At 38.7% G+C, this 14982-nt stretch overlaps 2 protein-coding genes across 4 annotated transcripts in view; one reads left to right on the top strand and one right to left on the bottom strand.

Moving 5' to 3' along the window:
- The first annotated feature begins 876 nt into the window (after positions 1–876).
- LOC127451523 (tubulin gamma-1 chain) overlaps positions 877–14982 on the top strand; it is a 32020-nt gene continuing 17914 nt past the window's right edge. The window contains exons 1-3 of the mRNA XM_051716269.1: positions 877–1236; positions 5456–5568; positions 11220–11387. Coding sequence (XP_051572229.1) covers positions 1188–1236; positions 5456–5568; positions 11220–11387 — 330 coding nt within the window. The 5' untranslated portion in view covers positions 877–1187. The remainder of the gene's footprint in view (positions 1237–5455; positions 5569–11219; positions 11388–14982) is intronic.
- Positions 1678–5465, bottom strand: LOC127451524 (protein PBMUCL2-like). Of its 3 annotated transcripts, none has more exons than XM_051716270.1 (2): positions 2533–5465; positions 1678–2345 (listed from the first exon to the last, which is right to left on the bottom strand). In XM_051716270.1, the coding sequence occupies exons 1-2, from the start codon at positions 2978–2980 to the stop codon at positions 2140–2142; spliced, it is 654 nt and encodes a 217-aa protein (XP_051572230.1). In that variant the 5' UTR covers positions 2981–5465; the 3' UTR covers positions 1678–2139. The 3 variants fall into 3 exon arrangements, with proteins under 3 accessions (XP_051572230.1, XP_051572231.1, XP_051572232.1); XM_051716271.1 differs by having other exon boundaries at positions 1678–2318; XM_051716272.1 differs by having other exon boundaries at positions 1678–2291.

The raw sequence follows: 14982 nt of genomic DNA, 5'->3' as shown, positions 1-14982 counted from the left end.
ACGTGCCAGCTTCAAAGTTTGTATTATGTTGTAAGGGTTTGTTTATTCTGGTTTAATTTTAATAGTCATACGAGCTCACTTTGATGTAATTTTACCGTATTTTAGAGTGTGTGGTCTTATAAAGTATGGTAAACTCAACAGAAATAAAGCTACTATTTAGTGCACACTATACATTTTCAAGCAGTAATGTAGTGTACTGTTCATAATTTATATAAATAGCATTATCATTACACGTAAATACTGGCAATGTAAAGGCAATTGTATTTATTGCTTGTCACGGAGGAATTTAACGACCAGAATGTTATTTAAACCTGACCTGAATTTCATTAATACTCTGCTGGCAAGAAATTTCCGCCATTTGCGCAGATTTTACGCAGCTTTGATGTTGTTGTATTTAACCAAAGTGGGTTTCAAGGCAAGTCAGTCCACTCGATGGCTATCTGTGTTTGGAACGCTCCCGGGCAGGCTGGGCAGCTATTTTCTATGTAAACAAGCGGCATAAAAGTGAAGCTCCTATCTACACGAATAGGGAAAGACCGGAATCCCCACAACGGTTGGTCGAGATTACGATCAAATATTATTATTTTTTTAAATCAGCGAAACATCTGACAACAATGGTATCATACATTGTGCTTCTTTAGCTCAGGTCACGCTTTAAAAACTATTTTCTTAAGGCTGGTTCAGCTAATGCGCATGCGCGTTCTCGAGTTGATCGAAAGACTATCTCTGGATCTATAAGCTGATTGGCCATTTTAGCTGTAAGGTGGGACTTCCTTTTATAACAACCGTTTGGCGTTGGGCGTTCCAATTTCTCCTATTCATTTTAATAGAAGTGGTCCGTCTCTGCTAAATATTCTCTGATTTAACTCAAATTCTGCGTCATAGAGTACGTCAATAATGCTTTCTATGCTCGTTGTTTTCTTTGTCTGCTTTTATTTTGTGTCTTCTTTATAGTGTTCCTCCTGTAAAAAATGTTACATATATTGATATAAAACTTTTGTTTGCATTGCCTTCACAATTTGTTTAAAGCTGAGTGCAGTGAGACTCAGGCTGTGCGCATGCACAGTGTGCGTCGTTACGCATTTGTGTTGCTGGAGCGGGAACACGCACACGCAACGAGAGTTGATTGACTGGCAGCAGCACTTCTGTAACCTTTACTGATTGTACAGCTGAAACAAGAGGACAGCATGCCTCGAGAAATCATCACCCTGCAGCTCGGACAGTGCGGGAATCAGAGTAAGCTTGCAACACAATCGCAGTATTATGATCTGTTTGCTAATAACACTAGCTTCACTCTATAACAAGCTAGCTAGTTAGCTACCAGCCTGGACAGCTTTATAATGCATAAATTAATACATTAAGTTAATATGAATTTGAGCTGATTCTAGTTGATTATTGGAACTTTTCAATTAGTCAAGTTTGACTGTATCTCATTTAGCTTTACTAGTTTGTTATTCAATAATGATTAATAATTCGTACTGTCAGCTAGAGATGACTTGAATGCAGTCCGTGTCAAATCAGCCAGTGTGTTTTCTGATGCACGTTATAACTTTTTAACCTTGGGTTTGTATGACAGATGGCAATAGCTTACAGCCATTTTACAGGCTGCCTTACTTTGAGTTCTGCGTTGGTGGATTTATTGAATAGTGTGTTTGTCTCTATTCTTTCCAGCAGGGGTAAAATCTAGACCTGCCGCTGCCAGCTCTCTCTCTCGGCTCTCACTCGACCTGCCACCGTCACACAAGGCTGAATTCGGCTGCTTAAGCTCTCACCGTCACACAAAATGTTTTTGAATGTGAAAAAATAAGCAGGAAGAGCAATCAAAATTCATTTTAAAACGCTCCAGCGCATGATTTACTGTTATATTATATTCATTATATAGAATGAAACTTGCATTATGTAGAATGTAACTTTTTATTTTGTTATTAACACCAAATGTATACACTGTTCTCTAGCCTTTGCGTCAGTTCAGATCTCCAAACACAAAAAGACCAAAAATACGGAGGACATGTGATGTATTTATCATATTTCTAATATATTTGGGGGTTAATATCCTATTGACAGTGTCCTGTCCGGTACATTTTAAGTGTGATTCAAACTTCCACTGAAACCACTATTCAAAGTTCAGTTGCCTTTGCATCATGCACACACTTTAAGAACACGCAAGACGTAAGCTCCTGATTTTGCATCAGACCAAGTGTGAGAGCTGCCTGTGACGGATTGAGTGCGAGAGCTGCCTGTGACGGATTGAGTGCGAGAGCTGCCTGTGACGGATTGAGTGCGAGAGCTGCCTGTGACGGATTGAGTGCGAGAGCTGCCTGTGACGGATTGAGTGCGAGAGCTGCCTGTGACGGATTGAGTGCGAGCGCTGCGTTCTGCGTTGACGGATAGATTGCGAGAGCTGCGTTCTGCGTTGACGGACAGATTGCGAGCGCTGCGTTCTGCGGTGACGGACAGATTGCGAGCGCTGCGTTCTGCGTTGACGGAACGCAAACGCAAGTTTTGCATTGACGGATTAAGTGTGAGTGCTACGTTCTGCGTTGACGGATAGATTGCGAGAGCTGCGTTCTGCGTTGACGGATAGATTGCGAGAGCTGCGTTCTGCGTTGACGGATAGATTGCGAGAGCTGCGTTCTGCGTTGACGGAATGCAAACGCAAATTTTGCGTTGACTGATTTAGTGTGAGAGCTACGTTTTGCGTTGACGGATCGAGTGTGTGAGCTGCGTTTTGCGTTGACGGATCGAGTGTGTGAGCTGCGTTTTGCGTTGACGGATCGAGTGTGTGAGCTGCGTTTTGCGTTGACGGATCGAGTGTGAGAGCTGCGTTCTGCGTTGACGGATCGAGTGTGAGAGCTGCGTTCTGCGTTGACGGATCGAGTGTGAGAGCTGCGTTCTGCGTTGACGGATAGAGTGTGAGAGTTGCGTTCTGCGTTGACGGAACGCAAACGCAGGTTTCCTGGCTTTTATAGCTAATGCGCATGCGTGTTCTAGAGTTGATTGACAGGTGATGTCTCTTTTAACTGTAAGGCGGGACTTTCTTTCTACATCCCTTGACTGTTGAGTGCACAGATCTCCTTGGTTGAGCGTTTCAATTCCTCCCATTCATTTTAATAGAAGTGGCCCGTCTCTGCTAAATAATCTCTGACAGAACAAACATTTTGAGGGACAACCTTAACCCTAACCCAAATTAGGGAAAAAAACTTAATATAGGCAACTTAAATATTTAAATACACCTTATTATGTTCATTAATGTTTTTAAGATTATGAACTCATGTTGATGTACATTTTAATATTAAAATGTAATGTGTGTAATATACCTTTTTGAGTGCAGAGTCTGAGTCCTATTTACTATTGTAGGTAGCACTGTTGTTTGCAGTGATTGCCTTGATTGGCACTTGATTGTAAAGTTACAATAATGCAACACATGAACAGTAGCATACATTACAATAGTTATATTTGGCCTCCTGTAAAGTTAGGGTTATTTTGCTAAAAGCAGTGTTAACAATATTGAATAAATTAATTTGTAAAAATATTTAGGGTTTGTATAACACATTTATGGAGTGTCAAGCTTTTTGTTTACACACATTATGATAATGTCAAATAAGACCCTATCTTATTAGATGCCTTATTTGATTGAACTAACAGAAATGATGCTACATGTCAATGCTGCTTATTTTGTGTGTTTTTACACTCAGTTCAATTCAATTTTGATAAAAGTACTTTATTGGCATCATTGTGTTTACATACAATATGACCAAAGCATTAATACACAAAACAATACTGACAAGAAATTTAAATATGATATTAATAAAAATAAGAGTAAAATAAGGTGCCAAGCAATGAATACAATGAAAAATTTTTCTCCCACAATCACAAACAGACAACAGTTGTAATTCTGATGTAGTATAACTTTTGTAATTAAAAATGAATAGATACACACACTGACACAGACACCGTGGACACAAAGCATTCTCGCTGGATGGTAGGGTTTTATTGTAAATAAGTTAGGCTTTACTGTCTCCCTGTTACTTTATTACCACACTCTGCAGCAGCCTAAGTTTAAATCTGTAAGTTGAAGTTCAAGTGCTTTTATGATCATTTCTCTCTTGTGTGGCAGGGGATGTCAGGAAACATAGTGTCTTCTGAACCGCAAGTAGGCCTAACATATGACAACATATGACATACATGACCAGTAGACACACACATTAGTACAAATAACAACAGAACACTCCACAGAAAAACAAGTAATACAGACAATACATACAATTTGCAGTGAGCTAGAGCTAAAGAGTAAACTATATCTCTCTTTACTGTTGTGCAAGTTGGACATCTGTATATATTGAAGCGATGTAGGCTGTACATTGTGAGGTTGGATCAAGTTTTCTTGTGCAAAAGAAAAAGACAGGATTGTAGAGTCAACAAAATATGCATATTAATGTTTTAAATATCGTAGTGTATGGAAACAGTACATGCACACGTTTTTATACGGTGGTGGATCGCAAGAGAGGCACAAGTGATGGTGCGAATTGGAGCTGTGTTTCCATCAACACTTTTTTTTTTTTTATGCGTGTTTTAAGATATTGCATGAAATCTGCTGGATGGAAACACCAAGATGCAAATAAAATCTCCAAAATGCACATAGAAAATGTATACGCTCGCTTGAGGTGGATATGTTTTTTATTTGATAAGAAGAAATGTGCATAAACTGTAATGGAAACACATTTACTGAATAAACACCTGTTGAATTTAACAGGAATACAAGATGCGCATCAAAAAAAATCATGTGACTGAGTAATTCATTCATAACTGGACGAACCAGCGGACCAATCATCACATCTGAATTGTTGCCCTGGTCATTCTGAAATACCGGTGTCCTAAAAATCCAAAGACTGCATAGAGTTTGCAGAGCAAAAAACTTGCACTTTTTCCCTAAGAGCAGGTTTATTGATATTTTTAAAGAATATCTTATAGATCCACACCGCAAAGTCATGATGGAGGAACGCACACACATAGTGCTCCCAGAACTGTGACACACGCTGTCATTTCCAGTCATGAAACAAGTTATTAAAGTGTTTTGTCTGCGTATCCTTAACCGCAAGTATTTTTTTAAGAAAAGAGTCACACAGTTGCTACAATTTCCCCGGAAGTGACTATTTTGTTCTTTTCAATGCAAGGGATGGAAACACGGCTTTATCCGCACATTGTTTTTGTGATTTTCTGATTTTTCACATAAATTAAATTTGCAACTTGAATGGAAACACAATTTTGACGCTGATGGATCGAGAGGGAGGCGCAGGTAACGGTGATCACGAGGAAGACACTTGAACAGTGACGGAGCCAGTGAGAGCTCTCTGCAGCAGTGGCAGGACGAGTGAGAGCTGCCTGCGGCGGTGGCAGGGAAAAGATTTCTCTGCCACGGAAAGATTTTACCCCCTCTCATTCTTTTTATGTGTAGTTGGTTTTGAGTTTTGGAAGCAGCTATGTGCCGAGCATGGCATCAGCCCAGAGGGCATCGTAGAGGAGTTTGCCACTGAGGGAACTGACCGGAAAGATGTCTTCTTCTATCAGGTACTGTACACAATGCGTTCACACTGTGCCATTTACCAACCACAACATATCAAGACTACATTTTAGTCTACATTTTATTCAGGTATACAAATTACAGAGCTCTTAAGGCATAGGCTACATTCAAACCTCAGCTGAATGTGTCCCAAATCTGATTTTTTACATACCTGTCAGAGATCTGTTAATAGGCCTTTATCACACTTCCACGTTCGCAAAGGGGAAGCTTCCCTTAGTAGCATAAAACAACTTCCGCTGCAGTCTGTTTCAGTGGCAGTGTCCACAGCACGGAATTATGGCCTATTTTATGTACAATTCATCTCAAATACTTAATCTAAACAGACCTACCTCACCTTACAATCATTACTCGGGGATAATGAAGTAAAGAAAAACGATGTTGTGTTGTTTTATTATTTTAAACAGGATGTATGGAAGCAGGAAACACTTCACAGAGTATAAGTACGTTTTTTTTTTATTAGAGGAATGCAAGAATATAATACAAACAAGAGTACATTTACACATTAAAGAGCATTAGAACAAGACAAGGGTATACAGAAAGTCACACAAAAAAACGTATATTCCGAGTAAAGATTCTACAGAGTATTTGCGATAATGATCACATTGCTTTCATGTACTTTATCTCCATGCATTGATATCCATTAAAAAATTTTCAAATAAAAAAAGGTTTCCATCCAGAGTCCGATAACAGAAATTAACTGGTTAATCCGTTGTAAACGTGGAGTTATATCCTCGTGGTTTGAGTACGATGATTGAAGCGACCAGATGCAGTGTAAATAAAACATAAAGATGAAAATGTCCCAGTGTCTACAACTGAGCATGCTGCAATAGTTAAAACAACGACATTAAAACACTTAAATGCTGTCTCTTTGGACTTGAGTTGAGCACAATAATCCTCTGGGAGTGAGCTGAACCGTGCGCACAGCTCCTCAAGAACTGGGAAAACTTTGCGCTGATAATCGCCTCGCTCAGATACTATTACACATTAAAGTACTAGATAACACATATGGTGAAGTGCTGTGTTACTCCAAAGAAATGATTAAACGGCTGATGTTTACTGCCAAGTGCATCCAAGTTGGCTTAATTTATTTAGAAAAACTGCGATTGTCCATAGCAGTGGTTCCCAAACTGGGGGGCGCGCCTCCTAGGGGAGGCCCGGAGTTATAAAAAGGGGGGCGCGGCAAAACTAAATATTAATGATGCATGGTTCTGCACTAAGCATGGACAAGTTTGTGAAAGGATTGCCAGGTAAACGTAAAGCAGACGATTAATCTACACCAAACGTCACAACTACCAAAACAAAGACAAGAAAATATAACTAGGCATATCTCGCCCTCGGCTTCACCAGTACAACGGTGGGTAATGAAGAGAGACCACAGTGTGCGTGCCTCAAAATATTAGCTTCTGACATTATGAAGCTGAACAAGTTATGATGCCACTTGGAGACTTCACATCTCAAACACAAAGAGAAGCCCGTGGATTTCTTCAGGAAAAAACTACTCAGCTGTCGTGCACAACAGTCACTTTTCTAAAGCAGCATCTGTGCCTTCAAATGCTCAGCTCCCCTCCTACAAAGTAGCATACAGAGTTGCTCAGTGTAAAAAGCTGCACACTATAGCTGAGGAATTAACACTTCCGCTATTAATACGTTTTCAACTATGATTGATAAAGCAACAGCCAGTAAACTAAAGGCTATTCCTCTGTCAAACAATACTATCGTGAGGCACATTTATGATGTCAAAAGATATAGAGGAGCAGCTTAATGACAAGATACAAGACAACCATTTTGCTCTGCAGATGGATGAAGCAACTGACAGTAACAAAGACTGTTTATTGATGACATATATCAGATTCATTGATGCCAATGATTTAAGAGGGATCTGCACAGATGGGGCTCAGGCAATGGCTGGGAAACGAGGAGGGCTGCAAGCATTAGTCAAGCACGTATCCCCTAATGTGCAGTGGACACACTGTATGATACGCCGAGAGGCACTAGCGTCTAAACAGCTGAGTCCCGAGCTGAACGATGTAATGACAGACATCATTGCCACAGTAAACTACATCAAAACAAGACCTGTCAAATCCCGGATTTTTTCCACACTGTGCGAGGAAATGGGATCCGATCACAGAGCGGTTTCGTTTCACAGCGTGTCTCAATTGCGGTCACCTGGAAAGATTTTATCTAGGATGTTTGAAATGCGGGATGAGATCAGAATCTTCTTGGAGGAAGAGGGTAATGAACTTGCCCACAAGTCTAATAATAACAACTTCCTCATGAAACTCGCATATCTCAGTGACATGTTTCAGAAGCTCGAACAAAATCTGCAGATGCAGGGCACCAACACACACTTTCCACAGCTGGCAGATAAAATCACATCATTCACAAGAAAACTGGAGATGTGGGAGCAGAGTTAAAGAGGGGAATATAGACTCATTTGAGAGCCTGAAATCATTAATCGAGGTCAACAAGCTGCAGAACACAGTGATCCCATGTATGAAAACTCATATCTCTGCCCTACAAAAACATTTCCAGAGGTATTTCCCAGTGCAGGATCCTGCAAAATATGACTGTATCCAAGACCCCTTCAGTGCAACACCAGCTGCTGACTTCAGCACTGCAGAAGAGGAACAGTTCATTGATGTTACCTATGATTCAACAATGAGGCTGCAGTTTAAGTCCAAGAAATTGCTTTTATTTTGGATTGGAGTGGAAAAGGACTACCCACTGCTAGGCAGGAGAGCCCTGGCCACACCTTCCTTTTGCCACATCCTACCTGTGTGAGAGAGGTTTTTCTGCAGTTGCCTCAATCAAGACAAAATACAATCAAAGCTGGACATTGAAAATGAGCTAAGAGTGAGCTAAATGAGCTCCCAGCTGAGAAGATCTGCAGCACAAAGCAATCCCACACCAGTCACTGAAAATATTGCAGGACTAGTTAGCAGAAGTTTAATTCTTGCAGATAAATTGTTCAGGTTTTTGTTTATTCCCAGGGAGTAAATCAAGGGGTAAACTTGCCATTTTTTTTGCAGAGGGGCAGTTTTGAGAAAATCTGTTGAAAGCAATGAATGCTGTTACACAGTAAAAAATTTAGAAGATGCATGGTGCAGTGTCACTTTTAATGCTTCCATTCTAAAAGTGACTTGTTTCCTTTTTTTTTCAGTAAGATGTCACACACTGAAGTTGCAGTACTGTATTAATTACAATGTTTCAAATAAGTTCTATAGGAGTTTGCAAGCAAAGGACGTCTGAGATTGTCTTTAAGTGGGTGCATTTAGGTGGGGGGCTTGAAAGTATTTTTATCTACAAAAGGGGGGCCCTGCAGAAAAAGTTTGGGAACCACTGGTCCATAGACAGATCGATGGGCGGATGTTTGGTTATGCTAATATTCGGAGCCGGATGTGACGACACGTGGACTGTGATTTTCAAATCCGGTCTGGGCCACTTTCATATGTGGAAATAAATCGGATATGTATCAGATTTTTTTCAATGTGCCTTCAGTGTGAATTGCCAGGTCAGATTTAATGTAATTTTTTTACATCAGTCTAACTCAACATTCGTCATTTGTGCAATTTATTTCGGCATATATAGACGTGTTATTGTTAAATCTTTTAATTACAAGTCATATCTTTTCTAGGTAATGCTTTCATTTTTTTTTTTTTTTTTTTAAGGAAAGAAAATAGCAATTAGTTTGGACTACACATAGTAAAATATGCTCATGAAAAGATACAGTGACAGATTTATGTTACAGCGTTCTGTCTTTGTTTTGTGGTGTGTTTTGTTTTTAAAGGGATAGCTCACCCAAAAATTTAAATTATCTCAATTACTCACCCTACATCTCAGATATCTCAGCTCTGTAGGTCCTCACGATGCAAGTGAATGGTGGCCAGAACTTTGAAGTTCCAAAAAAACACACAAAGGCAGCATAAAATTAATCCATTACTGCTCCAGTGGTTAAATCTATGTCTTCAGAAGCGATCTGATAAGTGTGGGTGAGAAAAAGATCAATAAGTAAAGGTTTTTTTTTTTTTTTTTGCACCCTTGAAGGGCACTTCAGGAAGGGGATGCCACTCGAAGGGCCGTTTTTCCACAAAGGGCCCTCTCACAAGACTTTTAGTGAAGGGTAAATTCAAACTATAATGCCGTGCTCCTTTTAGAGTGCCCACATCAAAAGCTCTGTCCTTCGTAGCGAGTAGGGCATAGGAAAAATCACTTTCGATTGGAATTCGCCCACTATAAATCTTCACTTTCACATTCTTCTTTTGTTTTTGGTGATTTGCATTATTCATGCATATCAGCATCTACTGGGCAGGGAGGAGAATTTAAAGTAAAAAAGGACTTAAATATTGATCTGTTTCTCACCCACACCTATCATATCACTTCTGAAGATATCGATTTACCCACTGGAGTCTTATGGGTTACTTTTATGCTGCCTTTACATGCTTTTTGGACCTTCAAAATGTTGGTCTCCATACACATATGGACCTACAAAAAAATTTATAAATCTTTGTGTTCAGCAGAAGACAGACAGACATGCACAGCTGGGATGGCATGAGGGTGAGTAAATGATCAGAGCATTTTCATTTTTTGGTGAACTATCACTTTAAGTAATATTACACTCTTGAGATTCAATGATAATTAAATTGTACCATACGAAGTCAAATTACTTTATTTAAAAATACTTAATCCGTCAAGCTGGTTATTCTCCATCACTCGCTGACATTATATATTTAGGCATTAAATGTCCTATCCATGAAAAAAAAAAACTAGTTAATTATTAAATTTTTAAATGCAAATTAATTCATTATTCGTATTATAATGATGACTATGCCAGAGTTTATTATTCACATGCTCGGGGAGTGTTGTCGAATACGGGTCAGTTTAGCAACGTCGGCTGTTCAGACCAGAATCTGATATGGGCTATATTTAAAATGTCATGTGAACAACCTTACAAAAAAAAAAAAAAAATGTAAGCAGAAAATCAGATTTGGTTCACAATAAGCTGTGGTGTGAAAGTAGTCCATATAGTGAACCCAGCAATGACCACTGTGCCATTATGAATGGTGTGCACAACTGCTCAAGATTTCTCAGGCATAAGTGAAGAGTTCATATAATTTACCACCAGGGGGAGCCTAATTCCAACGTTTGCAACTGTCGTAACTCCAGTATTCCTATGCAGTCATTATGTGGGGGCCTTTTTAGGAACTGATGATTATGTGGATGAATTGAAATAATGGCATGGCTTTTAGTTCCACTTTTCCGGCCAAAAGAGCCGTTCCAATTAAAAACCAAAATGAGCTATTTTAGAGAAACTTCAGTGTTTTCAAAAGAGACTGGTTATATTTCTTTTGAAAGGAGAGTTTGTGTTACAGCTCTCTTCTGATGTGAAATGATGGTTTGGGTCACTGTGTTATAATAAGTTGCTCTGTATTATTTGTTATGTGGTGTGGTGGCAATGGTTGTTTCTATTAACCCTTGTGATATTGCATGACCTTGAATAATAGTACTCTTTAAAAATATTCTCATGGATTCTTTCTCATGGTCTCGAAATATTTGACTATGAGTACACTTGTAATCATACACATCTTGGCTAGACTGGTAATTTCTATGGTTCTTTTTCTTCTTGTGATGCCCCTTGCAGGCAGATGATGAGCACTACATCCCTCGTGCTGTGCTGTTGGACCTGGAGCCTCGAGTCATCCACACCATCCTGAACTCCCCCTACGCCAACCTGTACAACCCAGAAAACATCTATCTGTCTGAGCATGGTGGTGGAGCTGGTAACAATTGGGCCAGTGGCTTCTCTCAGGTACACTGTGTGATACTAGTTCATTCTGCCACATGAGGTAGCACAGTTGGAGTTTTTTACCCCTCACAGTATGTGATAATGTGGGGGATCTTTGCACATCTTTGTGGTTTCACTCAAGGGTAGTTGACAAATAACTTGTCCATTAACTTTTTGTTTCCCAACATCAAGGTTTTAGGTAAAAATGTGTGTGTGTGTATGTGTGATAAGTATATACACACACACACACACACACACACACACATTTAAAGTGTCTATGCCTGGCGCTGTAACTACAGTTTATGCCATTTTTAAACATCTTTTAGCTTTTTTGCAGTTCACTTGAATAATCCTTCTGTGCAACAAAAATTTTACAATTATGAATATTTCATAAATATTTAATGTAGTCTTTCAGTTAATATGAGCTCCTAAAAAAGTTATGCATAACATAAGAGGTGTAATGGTTCTTGGTAAAAAACTGAACCGCACGGTTCGCCACCCACGATTCGGTAAGCATTGGCACCGCCGTTCACCAAGTTTATTGACGCATCTGGATCACAAGGTTTTGTGAAGAAACTAAAGCGTCAAATAGATACGCACATTTACAACTCCGCTAATGCACCTTAATGGATCTGTAGATTTACATTACATTTACATTTATGCATTTGGCAGATGCTTTTATCCAAAGTGACTTACAGTGCCCTTATTACAGGGACAGTCCCCCTGGAGCAACCTGGAGTTAAGTGCCTTGCTCAAGGACACAATGGTGGTGGCTGTGGCGATCGAACCAACAACCTTCTGCTTACCAGTTCAGTGCTTTAGTCCACTACACCACCACCACTCCATGTAGATGATACGCTCCACCTGTGTTTCACGTAGGGCTGGGCGATATGGCTTAAATTATATCTCTATTTTGAAGCCTATTTACGATATTCGATATATATCTCGATAAATATTTATTTGCTCTAAAATGGCTCAAAAGTGGGGTTTTTGTTTGTTTGTTTGTTTTATCAGAGGAACCATAATTTCATCCAAACAGCCATTGTAGCCAAGTAGATTAAATAGATTAAACTCAATATTTAAAAAAAAATTTATCATATAAATGTTTGCTAGATTTACACTGCTAAATAAAGCAGAAATGCATCATCACAGTCTGTGAAAAAGGTCTATGTGTGTTTGACAGTTTACAATGTTCTGCATTTCATGAAACGCTGTTATCTCCTCCTTTTCTGTAATTCTGTGCTGCGTTTGTAGATTTGTATAATAACTTGTAACTGTTAATAATGTTTGGAATTGCGTGACTGCTTGAACCTGCATTACTTTGATTTCACGATGCACGTGAAGTCAATTACAACGATGGTCAAAAAACGTTTACAAAACAGGCACTGTTTGCAGACATCACTTGACACGAGTGCTGTATACTGGTAATGCAACCCCTGGCAAAAATGATGGAATCACCACACTTAGAGTATGTTCACCCAGCTCTTTTACTTAGTAGCAAATAAACAAATCGCAGATATGACACACACATTTTTTGTTTAATAGCTGAACATTCTGGCTTTGTGAAACATCCCTCAAACAAATTAAATTACATTATTTTAATAAATGGCATATTTTTTTCCAGATCAAGTAGAGGAAAAAATTATGGAATCATCAACAAAAAAAAAATCACAATTAGTACTTTGTTGTTCATCTGGCTTTTATGACGTCTTGAATTCTTTGAGGCATGGACATCACTAATGAAAAACAATATTCTCCATCAAGCTGGTTCCAACTTTCTCGAATAGCGGTTGACAGATCAGCTTTGCAGGATGGCAGCCTTGTCATGGACCAATTTTTTCCATTTCCACCATACATTTTCAATCGGATTGAGATCCGGACTGTTTGCTGGCCTTGTCATTGAGTTGATATGCTTTTCCTGAAGAAAAGCCTTAACACTCTTTGCTCTGTGACAAGATGCATTATCATTCTGAAAATGACTTCATCACCAAACCTATTTTCTCTCAATGGAATGAGAAAAGTGTAAAAAAAAAAAAAAAAAAAAAAAAATTTGTGTACACCTGTGCATTGACTGTTGAGGTAATGATTGCCATCTCCCCTTGTCCTTTACCTGACATGCAACCCCATATCATAAATGACTGAGGAAATTTGATTGTTTTCTTCAGGCAGTCATCTTTATATGTTTCATTAGAACGGCACCAGACAAAAGTTCGTGCATCATCGCCTTGGCCAATGCAGATTCGTGATTTATCACTGAATATCACTGTGATCCAATCAGTCACACTCCATGATTGCTTCTCTTTAGCCCACTGTAGCCTTGTTTTCTTCAGTTTAGGTGTTGGTGCTGGTTTTTGTTTGGCTTTTCTATATGTAAATCCCATTTCATTCAGACGATTTCTTACAGTTCTTTAACAAACATTGACTCCTGTTTCTGCCCAATTGTTTTTCATTTGTTTTGTTGTGCATTTTCTATTTTCAAGGCATATTGCTTTGAGTTTTCTATCCTGATGCTTTGATGTCTTCCTTGGTCTACCCGTATGTTTTCCTTTTATAACCTTCCCATTTTGTTTATGCTTCCACCAAATTTTAGAGAACTGACTGTGAACAACCAACTTCTTTTGCCACACTCCGTGTTGGATTTCCTTCTTGAAGGAGTTTTATAATCCTTTCCATTGTTTCAACTGACAACTCTTGTTGGGGTCATGTTTCCTTTCAAGAAGCCAAGTCCAACAGCTCGTTAAGGTCTGTAAGCACTCTCTTTAACTGCAGACTAATTTGCATTTTTAGACTTGTGCCAGTATTTGTTTTAGAAACGCAAATTACAAGGTAATTCCATAATTTTTTCCACAACATTGAGTGATTCCATAATTTTTTCCTCTACTTGATCTGGAAAGAAATATGCCATTAATTAAAATAATGTAATTTAATTTGTTTGAGGGATGATTCATGAAGACAGAATGTTCAGCTATTAAACAAAAAATGTTTTGTGTCATATCTGTTATTTGTTTATTTGCTATGAAGTAGAAAAGCTGGGTGATTCCATAATTTTTGCCAGGTGTTGTACATCGACATATGATAATTTATGCCGAAATCACAGAGGAAGAGCCACAGATTAGCCGAAACTGCACAAACTCCCTTTTTTTTTTAAAGCAAGCACTCAGTGCTGATTCGGACAGGCATAAAACAATAATTAAAGCGACTGGGGTGTTCATTGCCAATGATATGTTTCCCTGCACCGCTGACGAAAATGTGTGATTTCCACGTATGATTAAAACACTCTAGCTGCGTCACAACATCCCTCATATCCATTTTAATAGCAAAGTTCCTTCTATAGTGATGTACAGCTTCCGAATATTGAAAAAATGTGCAGTAGAGTTTGAAATGCATTTTATTTCGATACATGTAGTGTAATAGTGCAGATATTAAGTTAAAATGTTAGCGCAAATTAACCATAGTTTTACTATAGTAATATTGTAGTAATCATGACTGCTGTCACCATGATTTTCTTTGCAGAAATCATGGTTTTGATATAATTAACAACAGTAATACTGTAGTTTCCATATTGTAACCATGATTATACTATATATTGTACACATGACAGTAACCATGTTGATTTTGT

The sequence above is a fragment of the Myxocyprinus asiaticus genome, chromosome 14 (assembly GCF_019703515.2).
Source record: "Myxocyprinus asiaticus isolate MX2 ecotype Aquarium Trade chromosome 14, UBuf_Myxa_2, whole genome shotgun sequence".
Classification (NCBI taxonomy): Eukaryota; Metazoa; Chordata; class Actinopteri; order Cypriniformes; family Catostomidae; genus Myxocyprinus; species Myxocyprinus asiaticus.
Note: the sequence above shows the minus strand (reverse complement) of the source record. Positions and strands in the feature narration are given on the sequence as shown.

What these genes read in the sequence shown, in the direction of transcription:
- LOC127451524 (XM_051716270.1), bottom strand. Translation starts at nt 2,980, where the DNA reads ATGCGCATTAGCTATAAAAGCCAGGAAACCTGCGTTTGCGTTCCGTCA. An exon ending in TCTATCCGTCAACGCAGAAC is followed by an intron (nt 2,346 to 2,532) that starts GTAGCACTCACA and finishes AATCCGTCACAG; the next exon opens with GCAGCTCTCGCACTCAATCC.